The sequence below is a fragment of the Phocoena sinus genome, chromosome 4 (genome assembly GCF_008692025.1).
Source record: "Phocoena sinus isolate mPhoSin1 chromosome 4, mPhoSin1.pri, whole genome shotgun sequence".
Classification (NCBI taxonomy): Eukaryota; Metazoa; Chordata; class Mammalia; order Artiodactyla; family Phocoenidae; genus Phocoena; species Phocoena sinus.
Window position 1 is genome coordinate 69,432,324 of NC_045766.1, and position 15,403 is coordinate 69,447,726.

The window sequence follows — 15,403 nt, forward strand, 5'->3', positions numbered from 1 at the left end:
GTGTGTTTTAAAGTCCCTTAGAGACATAAAGCTAAGGGCCAGGTGCTCTCACATCACAGGGAGAGTAGATGTGGTGCCAATATTTGAGATGAAATGGGTTTGTTGGCTTCAATACACGAGGAAGAGCACAGGGTAATAATGTGAGCTGGTATGGGAACCCAAAGAGATAAAGACAAGGGTAAAAATTGAAGCTTAGCAAGTAAATAGTCCCTAGTCAATAATATTATAATAACTTTGTATGGTGACAGATGGTTACTAGACTTATCATGGTGATCAATTCATAATGTACATAAATGTCAAATCACTAAGTTGTACATCTGAAACTAACATAATATTGTATGTCAACTATACTTCAATAAAAAAGAAAAAAGCAAATATTACTGGATTCCCCTGGTGGTGCAGTGGTTAAGAATCCGCCTACCAGGGCTTCCCTGGTGGCGCAGTGGTTGAGAGTCCACCTGCCGATGCAGGAGACACGGGTTCATGCCCCGGTCCGGGAAGATCCCACATGCCGCGGAGCGGCTGGGCCCGTGAGCCATGGCCGCTGAGCCTGCGCGTCTGGAGCCTGTGCTCTGCAGAGGGAGAGGCCACAACAGTGAGAGGCCCGCCTACCGCAAAAAAAAAAAAACAAAAAAGAAGAATCCGCCTACCAATGCAGGGAACACGGGTTCAATCCCTGGTCCAGGAAGATCTCACATTCCGCGGAGCAACTAAGCCCGTGCACCACAACTACTGAGCCCATGTGCCACAACTACTGAAGCCTGGGCGCCTGGAGCCTGTGCTCCGCAACAAGAGAAGCCACTGCAATGATAAGCCTACACACCTCAACAAAGAGTAGCCCCTGCTCGTCGCAACTAGAGAAAGCCCACACGCAGCAATGAAGACCCAACGCAGCCAATAAATAAATAAATAAGAATAAAAAAGTAAATATTACCCTCTTTAAAAAATTCTGTTTGAATTGTTATTCCTTTAACTGGATCTGGTTGGTGGTGGATTATGGCAGGTCAAAGTAAGAGGAGTGGGGAATTTGGCAAACAAGCCCTCCTGCAGCCTCCTCTTGACAAGCAAGGCAGAAGCGAATCCACGTGGGAGGCAGCCTACATCCTCTTGGTTTCCAGTCCCCAGTGACATGGACGCCGCTGCTCAAACTTTGTCAACAGGTCAGGGACATGAGAAATAAAACCCAAAGAGCCAAGCTAACAACCACATTGTCTTGGACAAGATGAGAAGGTTCTGGTGGGAGATGAGCCAGGATGCTTTGGGTGGATGTTTTCTACCAGGCTGCGAGGTACTGCCTTTTTGTTTTCAGCACAGAGGGTGGAGCAGAAGACCAGCTGAGAATGGCAAGCATGTGAAGCCTGGATCCTTTTCTGACATGCACTTTGTGATTTCATCCTTTTTTCCCTACAGTTGTACATTTCCAGGAAAACTGACACCCGGATTTAAAAAAACAATAAAGTGCAAAAATCTAGAATGGTAAGGCATAAAGAATGTTTGAATCCCCTATGAGAGGCCTCCACACCTGGCACGGGCCTCCAAAATGACTGCTATTCCAAATGGTTGTGAATTTTAAGCGGCTCACTCATTTACTTAATGCATTCCACAAACGTTCATCAAATGCTCTGAGGTACCGTGGTAGGCACAGCAACAGAGAAATGAATAAGGCATAGTCCTTGTCCTAAAGGACTTGAACTATAACAAGTCAATCATGTTTCAAAGAATAAAAATGGAAACCTGTGGATCTGGACCCATGTACCTAAAACTGTACCTCATTTCTCCTCTAGAGGATGTCATCTCAGGACTAGGCATGCATCAAGGACAGCAAGGGTAAAATCAGACTAACCCTGAAGTCTTACTAAGCCATCTGCCACTAGAGAAATTTAACATCCTGACTTGTTTTTTTTTTTTTGCGGTACGCGGGCCTCTCACCGCTGTGGCCTCTCCGGTTGCGGAGCACAGGCTCCGGACGCGCAGGCCCAGCGGCCATGGCTCACGTGCCCAGCCGCTCCGCGGCACGTGGGATCCTCCCGGACCGGGGCGTCCCCTGCATCGGCAGGCGGACTCTCAACCACTGCGCCACCAGGGAAGCCCCCGACTTGTATTTTAAAACAGTATATTGCCTCCAGAAATGCACTGGGCATGAGAAGGGGCATCCGAAGTTCAAGTGCCACTGTCTTTTGGATGAATCAAGTAGGCACTTGGTGCAACCGTCCTGGAGTTTGAACCCCCTATGAAAGGCCTCCACACCTGGCACTCCAGCTTCCCCTCCACAGATCCCATCTGAGAAGACTTCCAGCCCAGTTTGGCTATCAGGTCCCTGCACTCTCCAATGAAAACCCCATTTCTGAACATGGCTCTCCATTCCCCCACCTGGAATTCCTCCCACCTCCTTCGCATTTCCATACATCCTATCCATCCTTCAAATTGCAACCTTCCTTTGAAACCTTCCCTTTTGGCTTGAGTTATCATCCTGAACTACTGGAACGATGACTATATTATTGGGACGTTCATTTATTTAAAGCTAATTTATTGAGCACCTATCACTTATCAGGCAGAAGATTCTGTGTTATGCAATTACATCTGCATATATCTATACCCTTTACTGGAATGTGAGCCCTCCAGCTCAAGCCTCTGTCTCATTCTTAATCCACCACATTTTCAAGCACAATATTTTAAAAGACCTGCATGGGTTGTGTTGATGATAGGAAGCATGAAGTCTGGCAAGTGTCCCAAACACTCTGGATATGTAGTCACCATGACACAAACCAGGTTAAGGCAATAGAGATATTAAGGGTAAGGCTTGGAGAGACTCTCCAAAAGACACACCACTAAAACATAATGCCTGGCTCAGCAGGGATGAGAAAGAGGAAAGAGTTAAAAGCACTCTGAGGTTCTGAGCCTCAAAGATGGACTCTAAGGACCAAATGGTCCTCAGAAGCAGAAAACATGGGAGTTAGCAAGGGAAGCTGCTTTGAAGGTAGGGGAGGTGATGTTGTTTGAGGGCATGAAGGACACAGGTACAGGCACCCAGTACTCAGGGAGAGGGGTCAGAGGCTACAGCACATTTAGGTAATTCCCAATGGCCGCCGTACATTCAGATGCACCAAGGCACATGCTGAGAACTTCAAGGTTGTCTTTTTTTGTATAAACTTCAACATTCTGTGATGTGCTCCAGACCATCGGCCGTGAAGATGGCCTGAAGTTACCCCACAGTATTACAGGAAAAATCAGAGGGAAAAAATGTATGCACACAGTATAAAACCTGATGTAAGTCAGAAAGAAAAATTCCGTATGATATCACTTATATGTGGAATCTAAAATACAACACAAATGAACTTATCTATGAAACAGAAGCAGATTCACAGACATAGAGAACAGACTTGTGGTTGCCAAGGGGGGGTAGGGTGGGGGGGAGGGATGGAGCGGGAGTTTGGGATTAGCAGATGCAAACTATTATATACAGGATGTATAAAGAAGATCTTACTGTATAGCACAGGGAACTATATTCAGTATTCTGTGATAAACCATAATGGGAAAGAATATTAAAAAAAAGGTAATTGTATGTATAACTGAGTCACTTTGCTGTACAGCAGAAATTAACACAACATTGCAAATCAACTATACTTCAATAAAAAAGGTATGTTAAATGAAAAAAAATCTGATGTTTTATTCTTAACTGTATGAATAAATTTCTTTTTTTTTTTTTTTGACTGTGCTATGTGGCATGTGGAATCTTAGTTCCCCAACTACGGATCGAATCCGTGCCCCTCTGCAGTGGAAGCACAGAATCTTAACCACTGGACTGCCAGGGAAGTCTCAAGGCCCAGTACTTGGAGTTTTCATAGAAACCAGGCCTTCTATTGTTTTATATCTTTATGTGCTACTTGGATGTTATATCATCCTTCTCCATTGTCAGTCTGAAGTTTGAGCCATAGCAGAAATCCCTAAAAATGTCATTACTTGTTTTAATGTTAATTTAGAGCAAATGTACACACAAATACTGAGTGTCAAATATTGCAATCAAAACGCTGGTTAAGAATAATAATTCATGAATCTCTACATATAGCTACTGGCCTGGATCACATCATAGGGTTTATGGCTGTTTGTTAGTTATTTAGCCAATGAAACCTTTATTTAATTGATAATAATTAGACCAAAAAAAATATGAGTAGAGACAAGATCAGAAATGAGAGTGCAGTGGATGTAAGGGAGCTATACTGGGAAAATAAACAGTTTTAAATTCCTTCCCGTTCCCTAATCCAATTGCCAATCCATTGTAAAAGTCTCTGGTGCATCACTTTGGATATTCACTAATTTGTATTTTGGAGACATAACACTACTGGGGGAAGCTTTCTGGTGGAGGGTTCCTTTTCTGCTTCCCCCGCATCCCCAACTCCTGAGATAAAGGTTCCAGTAAGCATCCAACATACAAAATAAAGGAGAGAAGTAAGATATACAATAGGTTTTTAAATATCAACTCTAGTTTTCAACTGTCCACATGACACAGCCATGTATCCTTTAAAGCTCAGCATAAGTCACCTTTTTGTTGCTTTTACCAGCATTCTCAAGCAGCACTCATGGCCCCCTTAAATGGTACTCAGTAGCACTTTACCCAAGCCTCTGCTTATCACTTTCAATTATAGCTGAATTCTGTCCAGAGCCAGACAGTGAGCCTGTCGGTCAGGGGATAGAAGGGGGATAGGTGGCCTACTTGATGAGATGAGACACACACTCCATGTTGGCTGTTTTCAAGGTGAAAGGGGAGGCCACAGATGCCTCCTGTTCTGACAGCAAAATGCCTGCATGAGCCATTTTCAAAGCCTGGAATGATAAAGCCATGTTACACCCACGACTCCTCAGGCCAAGCTCTAACTCTTCAAACATCGCGAGGCTATTCTTCATGTTATAGAGTTGATAACATTGCACTCTCCCACCCCTGGGTCTCTGGATACACGCAGTCACCAATGAAAGAGGCATCAAGTAAACAATGACCCAGTGGTAGAAGACTGTGTGTGTGTGTGTGTGTGTGTGTGTGTGTGTGTGTGTGTATCGGTTGAGGGGGTGTAGACATGATAAAAAAATGGAAGGACTCATTCCAGAAATCTATTAAAAAGATGACAGAATTTGGATGGAACTTTGTGAGGGCCTTTACTATCACAGTTCTTACACTTAACAGGCCACCTTCGTGAACTATAGGAAAAACTAATTCCCACCTTTTCCTAGGCTGCCGGCTGCCTGATCCGGCCAACCAGCTAACTGCTGGGACGAAGTGTGGGGCATACAGCATCTTCACTGGAGGAAAGGACCAGATGCACACATCAGAGAATCGTTCCAGAATATATGTTGTCTCACAGATATAAGGGCTAATTCATTTCTCATCAAGACTGGAAACTGTCCAGAGAATGCCCAGAGCAGAGAGTGGCCAACGAGCAGTCCAGTGAGCCCCTAATCCTATGAGAATTGTATGAACATAAAATGAGATTTCGTATTTCTGTAGCTCTGTAGAAAGTGCAAAGTACCTGGTTACTATGGCCAGTATACACTAAATTCATGTTCAATTAATATTAGAATATTTCCTTCTTCCTCCTTTCTCCCTTAATATTTTATATCTCTGTGATGTAATTTAGGACCATCTACTTTATGTTAGGGTTAGTTTTATGCATGATTTTTTCCCCCCATCAGATAACGAACTCTTTGGAGGAAGAGACTATGTCCTTTATAACATCCAGTTTATTTGTTTTGTTCTAAATTCCACATAATTAATGAGAATGGGTACTCACTCTAGATTTGGAAGAGGAGACTAACAACTAGCGTCTTCTCATGAAATACGAGGCAGAAAAATTCATAACAGATCTCTAATTATGAACATAGTTTTTCACAGAACTTTGAAGAAAATATTTAAGAAGGAAGTAAAACAAATACCTAGACCTTAAGTCTCTAATAGACTTTGGAAATACAAAGCAATTCTCTTTACTTCTCGTTCCACGAATTAGCTCCTAAAATATTTTCTTATGTACAACAATCTTCAAGTAAGCTACTGTTTCAACCATACCTTCGAAACTCAGATTGTAAAATATGCACTGCCTTCTATTGCGTTAGAGAAGTAATCTGCTGAGAATCTTGTAACTTAGGTTTGCTATTGTATGTAATGACCAAATAATTTGGTCTATGATTTTGCTGAGTGTAAGAATTTTGGGGTATAGCCAACTTGTAAAAAGTAACCCTGGTGTAGAAATCTGGCAGGGATAAACACAATTTACACATAATTCAAAGCTTTACCATCAGTTTCAAATTCTTCCTTCATTAAGCCTTTACCAGCTGCATGACTTCAGGAAAAAAAAAAAAAAAAAGTATTCACCTCCCTGAGTCTCATTTCCTTATTTATAACAGGAGAGATTTAAACCAGCTAGCCTTGAAAAGTCCCTTTTGGGTCTGAAATATGGGAGCCTATGTAGCCTTTCCTTGTCTTTATTATTCTAGGAGTTGCTAGAAAACAGCGGAAGTGACTCATCTCACTTTACTCCAAACCACGTCCAACCCACACTCCGGTAGAAGTGAATATAAACATCAGAATGATTAAGTGATGTGATTGTTGGCAGAAGGGTGAAGAGTCAGACCTCAGGAGATGTGGGGTCCTTAAAAGGGATATCAGTGACCCCCCTGCATTAGAAGAAGTAATTTCTACTCACCCCACAGTCATTAGCTCCATCTCCACACATGCCTACATAATAACTGCAGGGGAAAGGATAAGAAAAATTAATGCTTAATTTTAATTAAGCTTAATGCCTCACTTGAGTAATTTCCATCATAACTAGCTCACACGCGATGTGTGTGTGTATGTGTGTGTGTGTGTGTGTGTGTCTCCTGAACACATGTGGAATCAGGCTGAAAGAAAAAGTCTTGGAGATAACTATTCCCAGAGGGATAATGCCCTTGTATATTTAAATTGTTTCAATCAATCAATCACATGGAAATGATGGTGATACTGCCAAGGATGTCCACAAAGATGATCACACACTTCAAAAGAAGTCCTGTTGGATTATATCCACCAAGACCAAGCTGAAGTGTGTGCTGTCATAATCACAGCACTTTCCACACCCTAATGCACAGATCACAACCTAGTCCATCTGTGTTTTGGTTGCTGACTGCTGCTGAAAGTTTAACATGTAGACACTAGGGAGAGAAATATTTGGGAAATGGTTTAACAGATATAACTAGAGATATATACACATATTCTTGATGCCTCTTGGAGTGAAAATGAGATAACATGGCTCCCACCTATACCAGTTTGGTGTACAAACACAACAGTATAAAGGGAAGAGTAAATTTTAAAGCTATTACTAAAGAAAAGGAGTTTCTGATGCAAGACACACTGTCTTCTATTATAAGTAAATAATACATCGAAGGTATTGATTAATGGCAATACTTTTAAAGGCTCAGTGGTAACTTGCCAAAAACACATGAAATAACACAATACAGGGAAAAATGAAGTTCTCAGAGAATTTCCTTATTAGTTGACACATAAGAAACGGCCATCTTTATTAGGCAAAAATTGTCACATGTGGGGCTTCCCTGGTGGCGCAGTGGTTGAGAGTCCGCCTGCCGATGCAGGGGACACGGGTTCGTGCCCCGGTCTGGGAAGATCCCACATGCCGCGGAGCAGCTGGGCCCGTGAGCCATGGCCGCTGAGCCTGCGCGTCCGGAGCCTGTGCTCCGCAACGGGAGAGGCCACAACAGTGAGAGGCCCGTGTACCGAAAAAAAAAAAAAAAAATTGTCACATGTAAACAGATTCATATGGTTTAACCTACTATTTGGCTAGTATATATGAAAATCACCCTATAAACATTTGTTTGTGTTCATGTACATATCAAAACTATACACATTTGCTGAAAATGGCTTCCTTTCTTCAGGCGTAAAGTGCATATTTAGTCTTTATATCACACGAGGAATCTTACATCTTCTAGTGTTGTCTGAATAAAGAATAAATTCTGAATGAAGATCAAGATCTGGAAATTGAGAGGATAACTTATTCTGAGACAGCATATATCCTCCTGAATTGATGTTTCTTTAGGGGAATACAGCTTGTCAAAAGTAAGCATTTAAGTTGGCAACATTTCTCAGGTATTTGAGAAGGGTAAAATTACTTTCTTCAGCCAATATCATACAATGACCATGTAAGTAAAATAGTCATTTTAGACACTGGTTACTAACCCAGCCTCAAGGCATTATGGGAGTTAATAAGCAGTTTTGGAAACTTCCCTAAGAATGCTTGGGCAACAAAAAATAATAGTCAAAGGCAGTATCTTGATTTTATTTACTACTTATCAGCAATTATCTAAGTTTCACTACTCTCCATTCCTTTTCACTTTCCAGAAATCTGCAGTCCAGAAATTGTAACAGTTCCAGAAAGTAATACATAGGTCTGGTCTCAACAAGAACCATTTCACTCTGATGTGACTTGGTCTTCTGTAGTATTGAAGGAGGTAAGAAAGGACTTTTTCTTTCTCTGACTTTGGCCTCTCTACCCAAAACAGTGAAAATGCCATTTCATCTCGTTCCTGGAGGACCTGAAATTATTCACACAGCTTCTGATGGACCAACCTCAAATAATTCCAGGTGATAACTCTCACACGTCTCCATTTTTTTCCACTCTGAGCTGTACAAACCCCTGTTGTTTCTATACTCTATATCCAAGCAGGGGATCTTCCTCTAAGATATGCCCTATGGGCCACAGAAGGAATGCTCTCCGGGGTAGACAGCTTCTGAAATGGCCCACCTCCTAGTATTCATGACATCTAATGCCCTCCCTTGAGTGTGGACTGGACCTAGCAACTTGCTTCTAATGAAAGGAATAAAGTGACGGGATAAGGTGTTACTTCTAAGATGAAGATATAAAAAATGGTCATACCTCTCTCTCTCCCTCTCTTTCTCTCTCCCTCTGACTCCTCTTACTTGCTCTCTCTCATGGAAGCTAGCTGACACACTGTGAGCTTCCTTATGAAATGACCCACGTGGCAAGGAAACCAGGGTGGTTTCTGCCCAACAGCCAGTAAAAAACACACTCTTTAGCCCAACCGCCCACAAGAAACTGAATCCTGCCAACAACACATGAGTGAGGCTGGTGGCAGATCCTCCCCACCCAAGATGACTACAGTCATGGCCAACACCTCATTACACCTGTGAGAGACCTAGAACCAGAAGACTCAGCTAAGCACACCTGGATTCCTGACCCACAGCAATGTAAAAAAAAAAAAAAAAGGTGTTATTCTAAGCCACTATGATTTGGGGTAATTTGTTACACAGCAATAAATAACAAATACACTCTCTTTTCATGCAATAACAACTACTTTAATTTCTGAAATTCTTCAATGAGGCTAGATTTCTGCCCAGGGAACATTCTTGCAAAAATTGTTCCATTCACCAGAATCTAAAGAGAAAAACAACGATTGCAATAAGATTAGAGAGTTGAACACTTTTAAAATAAAAGAACAGTCCTGAAAAATGACCCCTGGCCGCCGTTTTAATATAGCATTGGGTGGTGTGACATTAGACCAAATGTCAGGAAAAGGAAAAAAGAGGATTTAACACTTTAATATTTAACTTTCACTTTTCCATCACAAGTCTATTACTTTGTTCCAGGCCATCTTTCCAAGATGGGTAAGCGCTAATGAATAAAAAGTAACTAAAAAGCAGAAGAGCATATAAGATTAAAACGCTTAAGGAAATACAGTTCTTTTTAATAAACACTGTCTCTGTAACTGAAGACTATGCAGAGGAAAGAGCAATAGATCATGAGTTGAGAATCAGGGTTCTATTCCTAGCTCTGCCCCAAATTGTGCAAACCTTAGGCAAGAGACAACCTCTCTGAGTCTCAGCTTTCCAGTCTCTCCAATGAGGAACTGCACTAACGGCTTTCTAGAAGCCTCGGGGGTCTAGATTCTATGGTCCTTGACTGGTAAGGCGACAGGACTTTCAAGACACTGCTAACAGATGGTTGCTGCCCTGGGCTCGTTCTCCACTTATCTCCTTCCCACTGACAGCACAACCCTGCAGGGCACTGTTTGAAAATACACACACAGCGACAAGATAACAAATGATTTTGAGAATAAACCATGAAGTCTTTGTTTCCTTCTGCTGTAATTTAAGAATCCAGGCAGGAAGGGGAATAGAGTTCAGCCTGACATGAGTTGGTGACTTTCAGAGAGAAACAGACACAAAAAACAGGCAGCGTCTTTGGAACTAGCTGGAGGTTCTCTCTGCTCGGGAGGGAGGGAGGAAGGATGCAGGGGGCTGGGCTGGCCCCAGGGGCGGGGCGAGGGGCAGTACCAGCCTCAAACGCTGAACAGGAGGCCATGCGCATGTGCTGGATCAGGAGGTTTAGCGGGGCAGGAAACTCCTGAAAGCGCAGTGCCTGTTTGGGGGTGTTTATTTCCTAACTCTGAGATAACCTCGCTGATCGTCCCCTTCACTGTTCTCTTACCCTTTTTTATCTCAGTAATTTGAGGAGCAAAACAAAACGCATCATTTCTCCAGTACTTACTTCTGGAAGCAAGCTGTTGAAATGCTGAAATATCACTTGGTATGATTTCCCACTCACTGCGAAATGGTAACAGCTCCCTCTTTCTCCATCAGGCACTGAACTGTTTCCAATGTTAATGTAGGTTTCCTAAACTCAAAAGGGCATTGTTTCTACATCGGCTCTTAAGGAATGTTGTTGCTTTCCTACATTTTATGGAAGGAGGTGTATTCATGTTACACAACAGGGTGAGGACCAGCAAATACACAATATAGAATTTACCCATAGAACTTAGACTCATATGAAGAAGATACTCAAAATGCTCCCCGCCCCCCCCAAATTACATGAGCAGAGTTGGCAACATGGTGCTCTGTATCCTATTCTGGGAAATAATACGTGTGATGTCAGTCTACTGAGGAAATCATTCCAAGGTACCAATGAGTGATTCCAAGGAAGAAGAGGAAACATTCTTCCCTTCTCTTCCTTCTCCTCTTCATTCAACCTTTTGTTTCCTAAGATCTCTTACCATTCATTCCTTCAAAGATCATGCCCCAATTTCTTCCCTGTACAATAGGTAGACTCTTTCTTCAGAGCCTAACCTGACCTCTCCCCACCCCACAGGTAACCTATTCCCTCACAGTGCCCAGATCCTCTTCCACATCCTGTGACCCCTGCACCAGCACTACTCCTTTCCTGAAACCCTCTCTGTCCCGTTTTTCACCTGTCAGTGTAGCCCTGTCACTGGGTTCTAGCCCCAGCTGGCTCAGCTCCAGGAGAAAGCATCTGATGACTCTGTATGCATTCATGATATCAATAGCTGGTAATGGCTGCTGATGCAACATTTTTCAGAGGGTCTTACATTTGTGTAGGACTCTAAATTCAGATAGTATAAAAGATGAGAACCTTTTCTTCATTAGAGGAATTCACTGGGGGAAGCAGTGTAGTTGGAAGAAAAAATATTTTGATGTCCTAGACTGGGAGGCAAGGTGATACACCCCTCCCCTTCCAACTTCCATTGTAAAACCGCCAACCAAAGACTTGTTGTAAAGTGTTCACTCGAGGCAGGGACTGGATTCCCTGTGCTTTTCTTGGAAATCGAGGAGAGAAAGTGGGGTGGGAGGGAGCCAGAGAGGAGCAGGAAAGCCTGAGACTATGATGCGACTTCTCCCTGCAATGACAAACCTTCAGGAGAGGCATTAAGCTCATACGTGGACTCTTTGTTAAAAAGTAGAGAGGATCTATATTCAGTATCCTGTAATAAACCATAATGGAAAAGACTATGAAAAAGAATATATAGATGTATAACTGAATCACTTTGCTGTACAGCAGAAATTAACACAGCATTGTAAACCAGCTATTCTTCAATAAAATAAAAATTTTAAAGTATACCATCTCTATTAAAAATGTATATAGGTACAAGCAAGATGTGGTTCTCAGCCACATCTGCACATTGGAATCACCGGGAGAAGGACTGATGTCAGTTCCCAGCCCAGAGATTCTGATTGAATCCGCAGTCTTGGCTTTGGAAGCTTAAAAACTCTTCTAGGTAGTTTCTACGTGAGGCCAAGACTGAGAAGTGCTGGCGGAAATGCTAAAAGCTTTTCAAACAGTAAAACTCTGGGCAGATGGGAGGGCTTATTACTGTGGTGACTTCTAATGCCAAGAGAGAGCTGCCCAGGGTCAGGGCTGTATTCCATCTGCCCCAGCCCATGCAGGAACCTTGTAACATTCACTCACATTCTTTCCAGGCCCACTCTCTTGGTTCTCTACCAGCTTCCAGGTCACGGAGGCAGGGACAAACTCTTCGGGTTCATTGGCTTCAACAAGGATCACGTGGCTCCCTCGAGGAATCATTTCAGAATCCTTTGCAACAGTAATGGCTGTTTGAACGTTGTCACCTAGATCACAAAGAAAGTGGGCTTGCTTTGTGTAGAAACCTCTCAGCATCCAGAACTGAGCTCTCCCTCTTCCGAGTGACTGTACCACATTGTTGGTGCTCTTGGGGGCATTTATCGCTTTCTGCTTTTTTTCATAACCGTTTATCAGGCCTATCTGTCATGGGTGCTCAAACACTACGTCCGCATTTCCCTCCCATAACCGCATCATGTCCCAGAACATTGCATATTTCCAAAACATGCACAAGTGAATAAATAAATATTTAAGTGCTTTACGACTAATCCTCAGAAGACTGACAGCTGTCAGTGGTGAAAGTTATATGGGCCTCGTCTGATAACATAAAACTATTCTTGGCATCTGGATTCCAATTAAGTAAAGAAAAAAAGCACTTAGGGCTGGCCATGTTGGATTTGATCATCACAGGCCATGCCTACCCCACCGCCCTGAAGGACAGTCCAGCAAGGTCTCACCCCCTTCACACAGAGGTCTCACTGGGGTTCTTGATGAGAATCCCATTCTCTTCTTTCAACAGTTGTTGTGAGCCTATTAGCCCTGCACAGATCCTGGGTAGGAACAGAGGGCATTAGACAAAGAGAATGAGCTACGGTCCTTGCCTCCAAAGCTCAGGGTCATGCTGGGGGTGGGGGAGCTACCCATGTTCCCAGGTAACTGGAGCAGAGGGTAACAAACTTGACAGCCAAGTTTTGTTCTCTCCGCCTCAGTTACATGAACTCACTCAGCTCACATGGTATTTTGCTTATGCCTGGGATACATGTAATTTGACAGGCTTCCTGAAACCCATACCGGTAATCATCGCAGTCCTGATGGGGCCTAGCTCAGTTCCTTCAAGACTGGTTTTGTTTCCTTTTTCAAGTGATTCTCCATTATGAGAAGTCCCAGAAATGTTAACTCTGATTCCACCTTCTCTCTTTGGATTTGGAAGAAAGTCACTATTAAAGTGTATCCATATAATCTCAACAGTTGGATTTATTTCTTCGTTTTGAAATTTCTAAGTTTTATCAATGTAATACATGCACAGGTTTAAAAAATCAAAAAGAACCCAAAAGTTTATAGTAATGAAAACCAGTAGCCCCTGTCTTCACAGCACCCCACCCCTTCTCCTTCTCAGAGGTAACTACTTTTATATCTTTTAGGTGCTTCTTCCAGTTTTTCAACTCCATTTTTTAAAAACAATGTGCTTATCTTCCAACTCTTCTGTTGGTTTTTAAAATTTTTTGTTAGTCATATATTTTTAAAACTTTTTTAGCTTGTAAGCATTTTAGTTTAGTAGACATTTATTAAGTACGTACTGCATACAGGATACTATAGTAATAGTTGAATATGGAATCGTTTATTTCAGCCTCCATCTGTAACATCCAGTGAATATATGACATCAGCCAAGGATTTGAAGAGTTTTCAGAATTTGAAATGGGAGGCTTGGAGTCTAACTGGGTTACATTAGGTAGTGGGACCTCTCCTCTAAAATAAAATAAATCTCAGGTGTTTCTTAAAAAGTAAATTTGGGGGCCAAGAGCTCTTTCTTGATCCCTCATTTTTTCCTTTTTCTGTCCAGAGTGGAGTTAAGATTTCAGGAAGAGGAAGGGGAAGGATAGGGAGACCTAGGGAACCAACTTCTGTGCCTGCTGTCAGTCCATCCCCCATGTTCACTGTCCTCAGTCTCATCTCCATCTTCCACAGTACATGACCTATCAGAGTCTCGTTCTCTCTGGGGTTCTACAGGGTGAACCAGCTTTCCTCTTGCAATCTCTCTGTCTTGGTATAAGCTATAGCTTCTTCTATCCTGCTGATTCAGCTACCACTCCTCCACTTACTTTACGTCTTACAGAAATATATAGAAATCTCTCATCTACACTTATTCCTTCTCTAGTTTTCATTGAAACTTTCTTTTCTATCCTGTTAGTAGGACTTGGGAGAGAAATGATCACGTGGTCAGTAAACTTCTTTAAGAAAAAAATCAGAGTTGAATTTCTTGATGAGAAATAATTCAACGTGGATAAGAATACAATGAAGAAACTTCTCTCTGGAGTAGAGTATAAGTAGCTACATCCTTCATTCCACAGTCCAGTTACTAAATTACTACTTTATTTTAGATCCTATATTAGGCACGTTGGTGAATACTCAGATAATCAGATATGAATCCTACCTCATGATCTTAGAGAATATTATAAAAGAAAATGCACCTTAATATAGAATTTGTTAAATTCTCATCATTTAACTTCATGACTTTCTATTATAAATTGGATTAATATTTTCTCATTAACTAGAGCTAAAAGAAAAATTCCAAAATCTTCTCACCAATGTATTCTGCTTTGAGCCTCTGTTTTATGACTCTTCCCTTTTTCACTGCTTCAGGCACTTGGGTATCTCGGGATTCTACAACATTCTAGCAAAATCCTGTGTCGAGGCCTGTTGCATCCACTATTCCTATTGCCTGCAGTGCTCCGTCCCTGGATACTTGCATGCTCTGCTCCCTGACTTTACTCAGATCTCTGTTCAAATGTTACCCCCTCAGAGGACTTCCCTAATCTCCCCATGTAATACGGTGCTCTCTGTCATTTTTAAAATCCTTTTAACCTGCTTTTTTTCTTCTTTCAGGGCATTTATCACTGCCTGACAATATTTTATAGATTAACTTCATTAATTATTTCCCCCAATTAGGATATAAGTTTTGTGAGGGCAAGGATTTGATTTTATTCACTTCTGAATCCTCAGTGCCTTGAGGGGCAGCCAATACATAGTCAAGCTCAATAGAAATTGGCTAAACTCATGAAAGGGTGAATCTTGATAAGATATTGCTCCTGATTTTTTTTCCCCCTAAGTCATCTCAGGAAACTCTTCTACTTCCCCTTTATGATGTCAGTTTTTTATACATCTTGATTTTCCTAATTGGAAATTTCTGCTGCATATAATTTGACTCAAAAAATAATCAAAACCCTGATCTTTAACCCTGTTTGAAAATAATAACTATA

The 15,403-nt window shown here is 42.0% G+C and overlaps 1 protein-coding gene across 1 annotated transcript in view; it reads right to left on the minus strand.

Annotated features, from left to right (window-relative positions):
* The window catches only part of ATP13A5 (ATPase 13A5), a 99,451-nt gene that overhangs the window by 25,412 nt on the left and 58,636 nt on the right, over window positions 1-15,403 (minus strand). Inside the window, 7 exon segments of the mRNA XM_032629401.1 lie at window positions 4,712-4,821; window positions 6,690-6,732; window positions 9,349-9,428; window positions 10,542-10,667; window positions 12,255-12,415; window positions 13,218-13,241; window positions 13,244-13,363. Coding sequence (XP_032485292.1) covers window positions 4,712-4,821; window positions 6,690-6,732; window positions 9,349-9,428; window positions 10,542-10,667; window positions 12,255-12,415; window positions 13,218-13,241; window positions 13,244-13,363 — 664 coding nt within the window.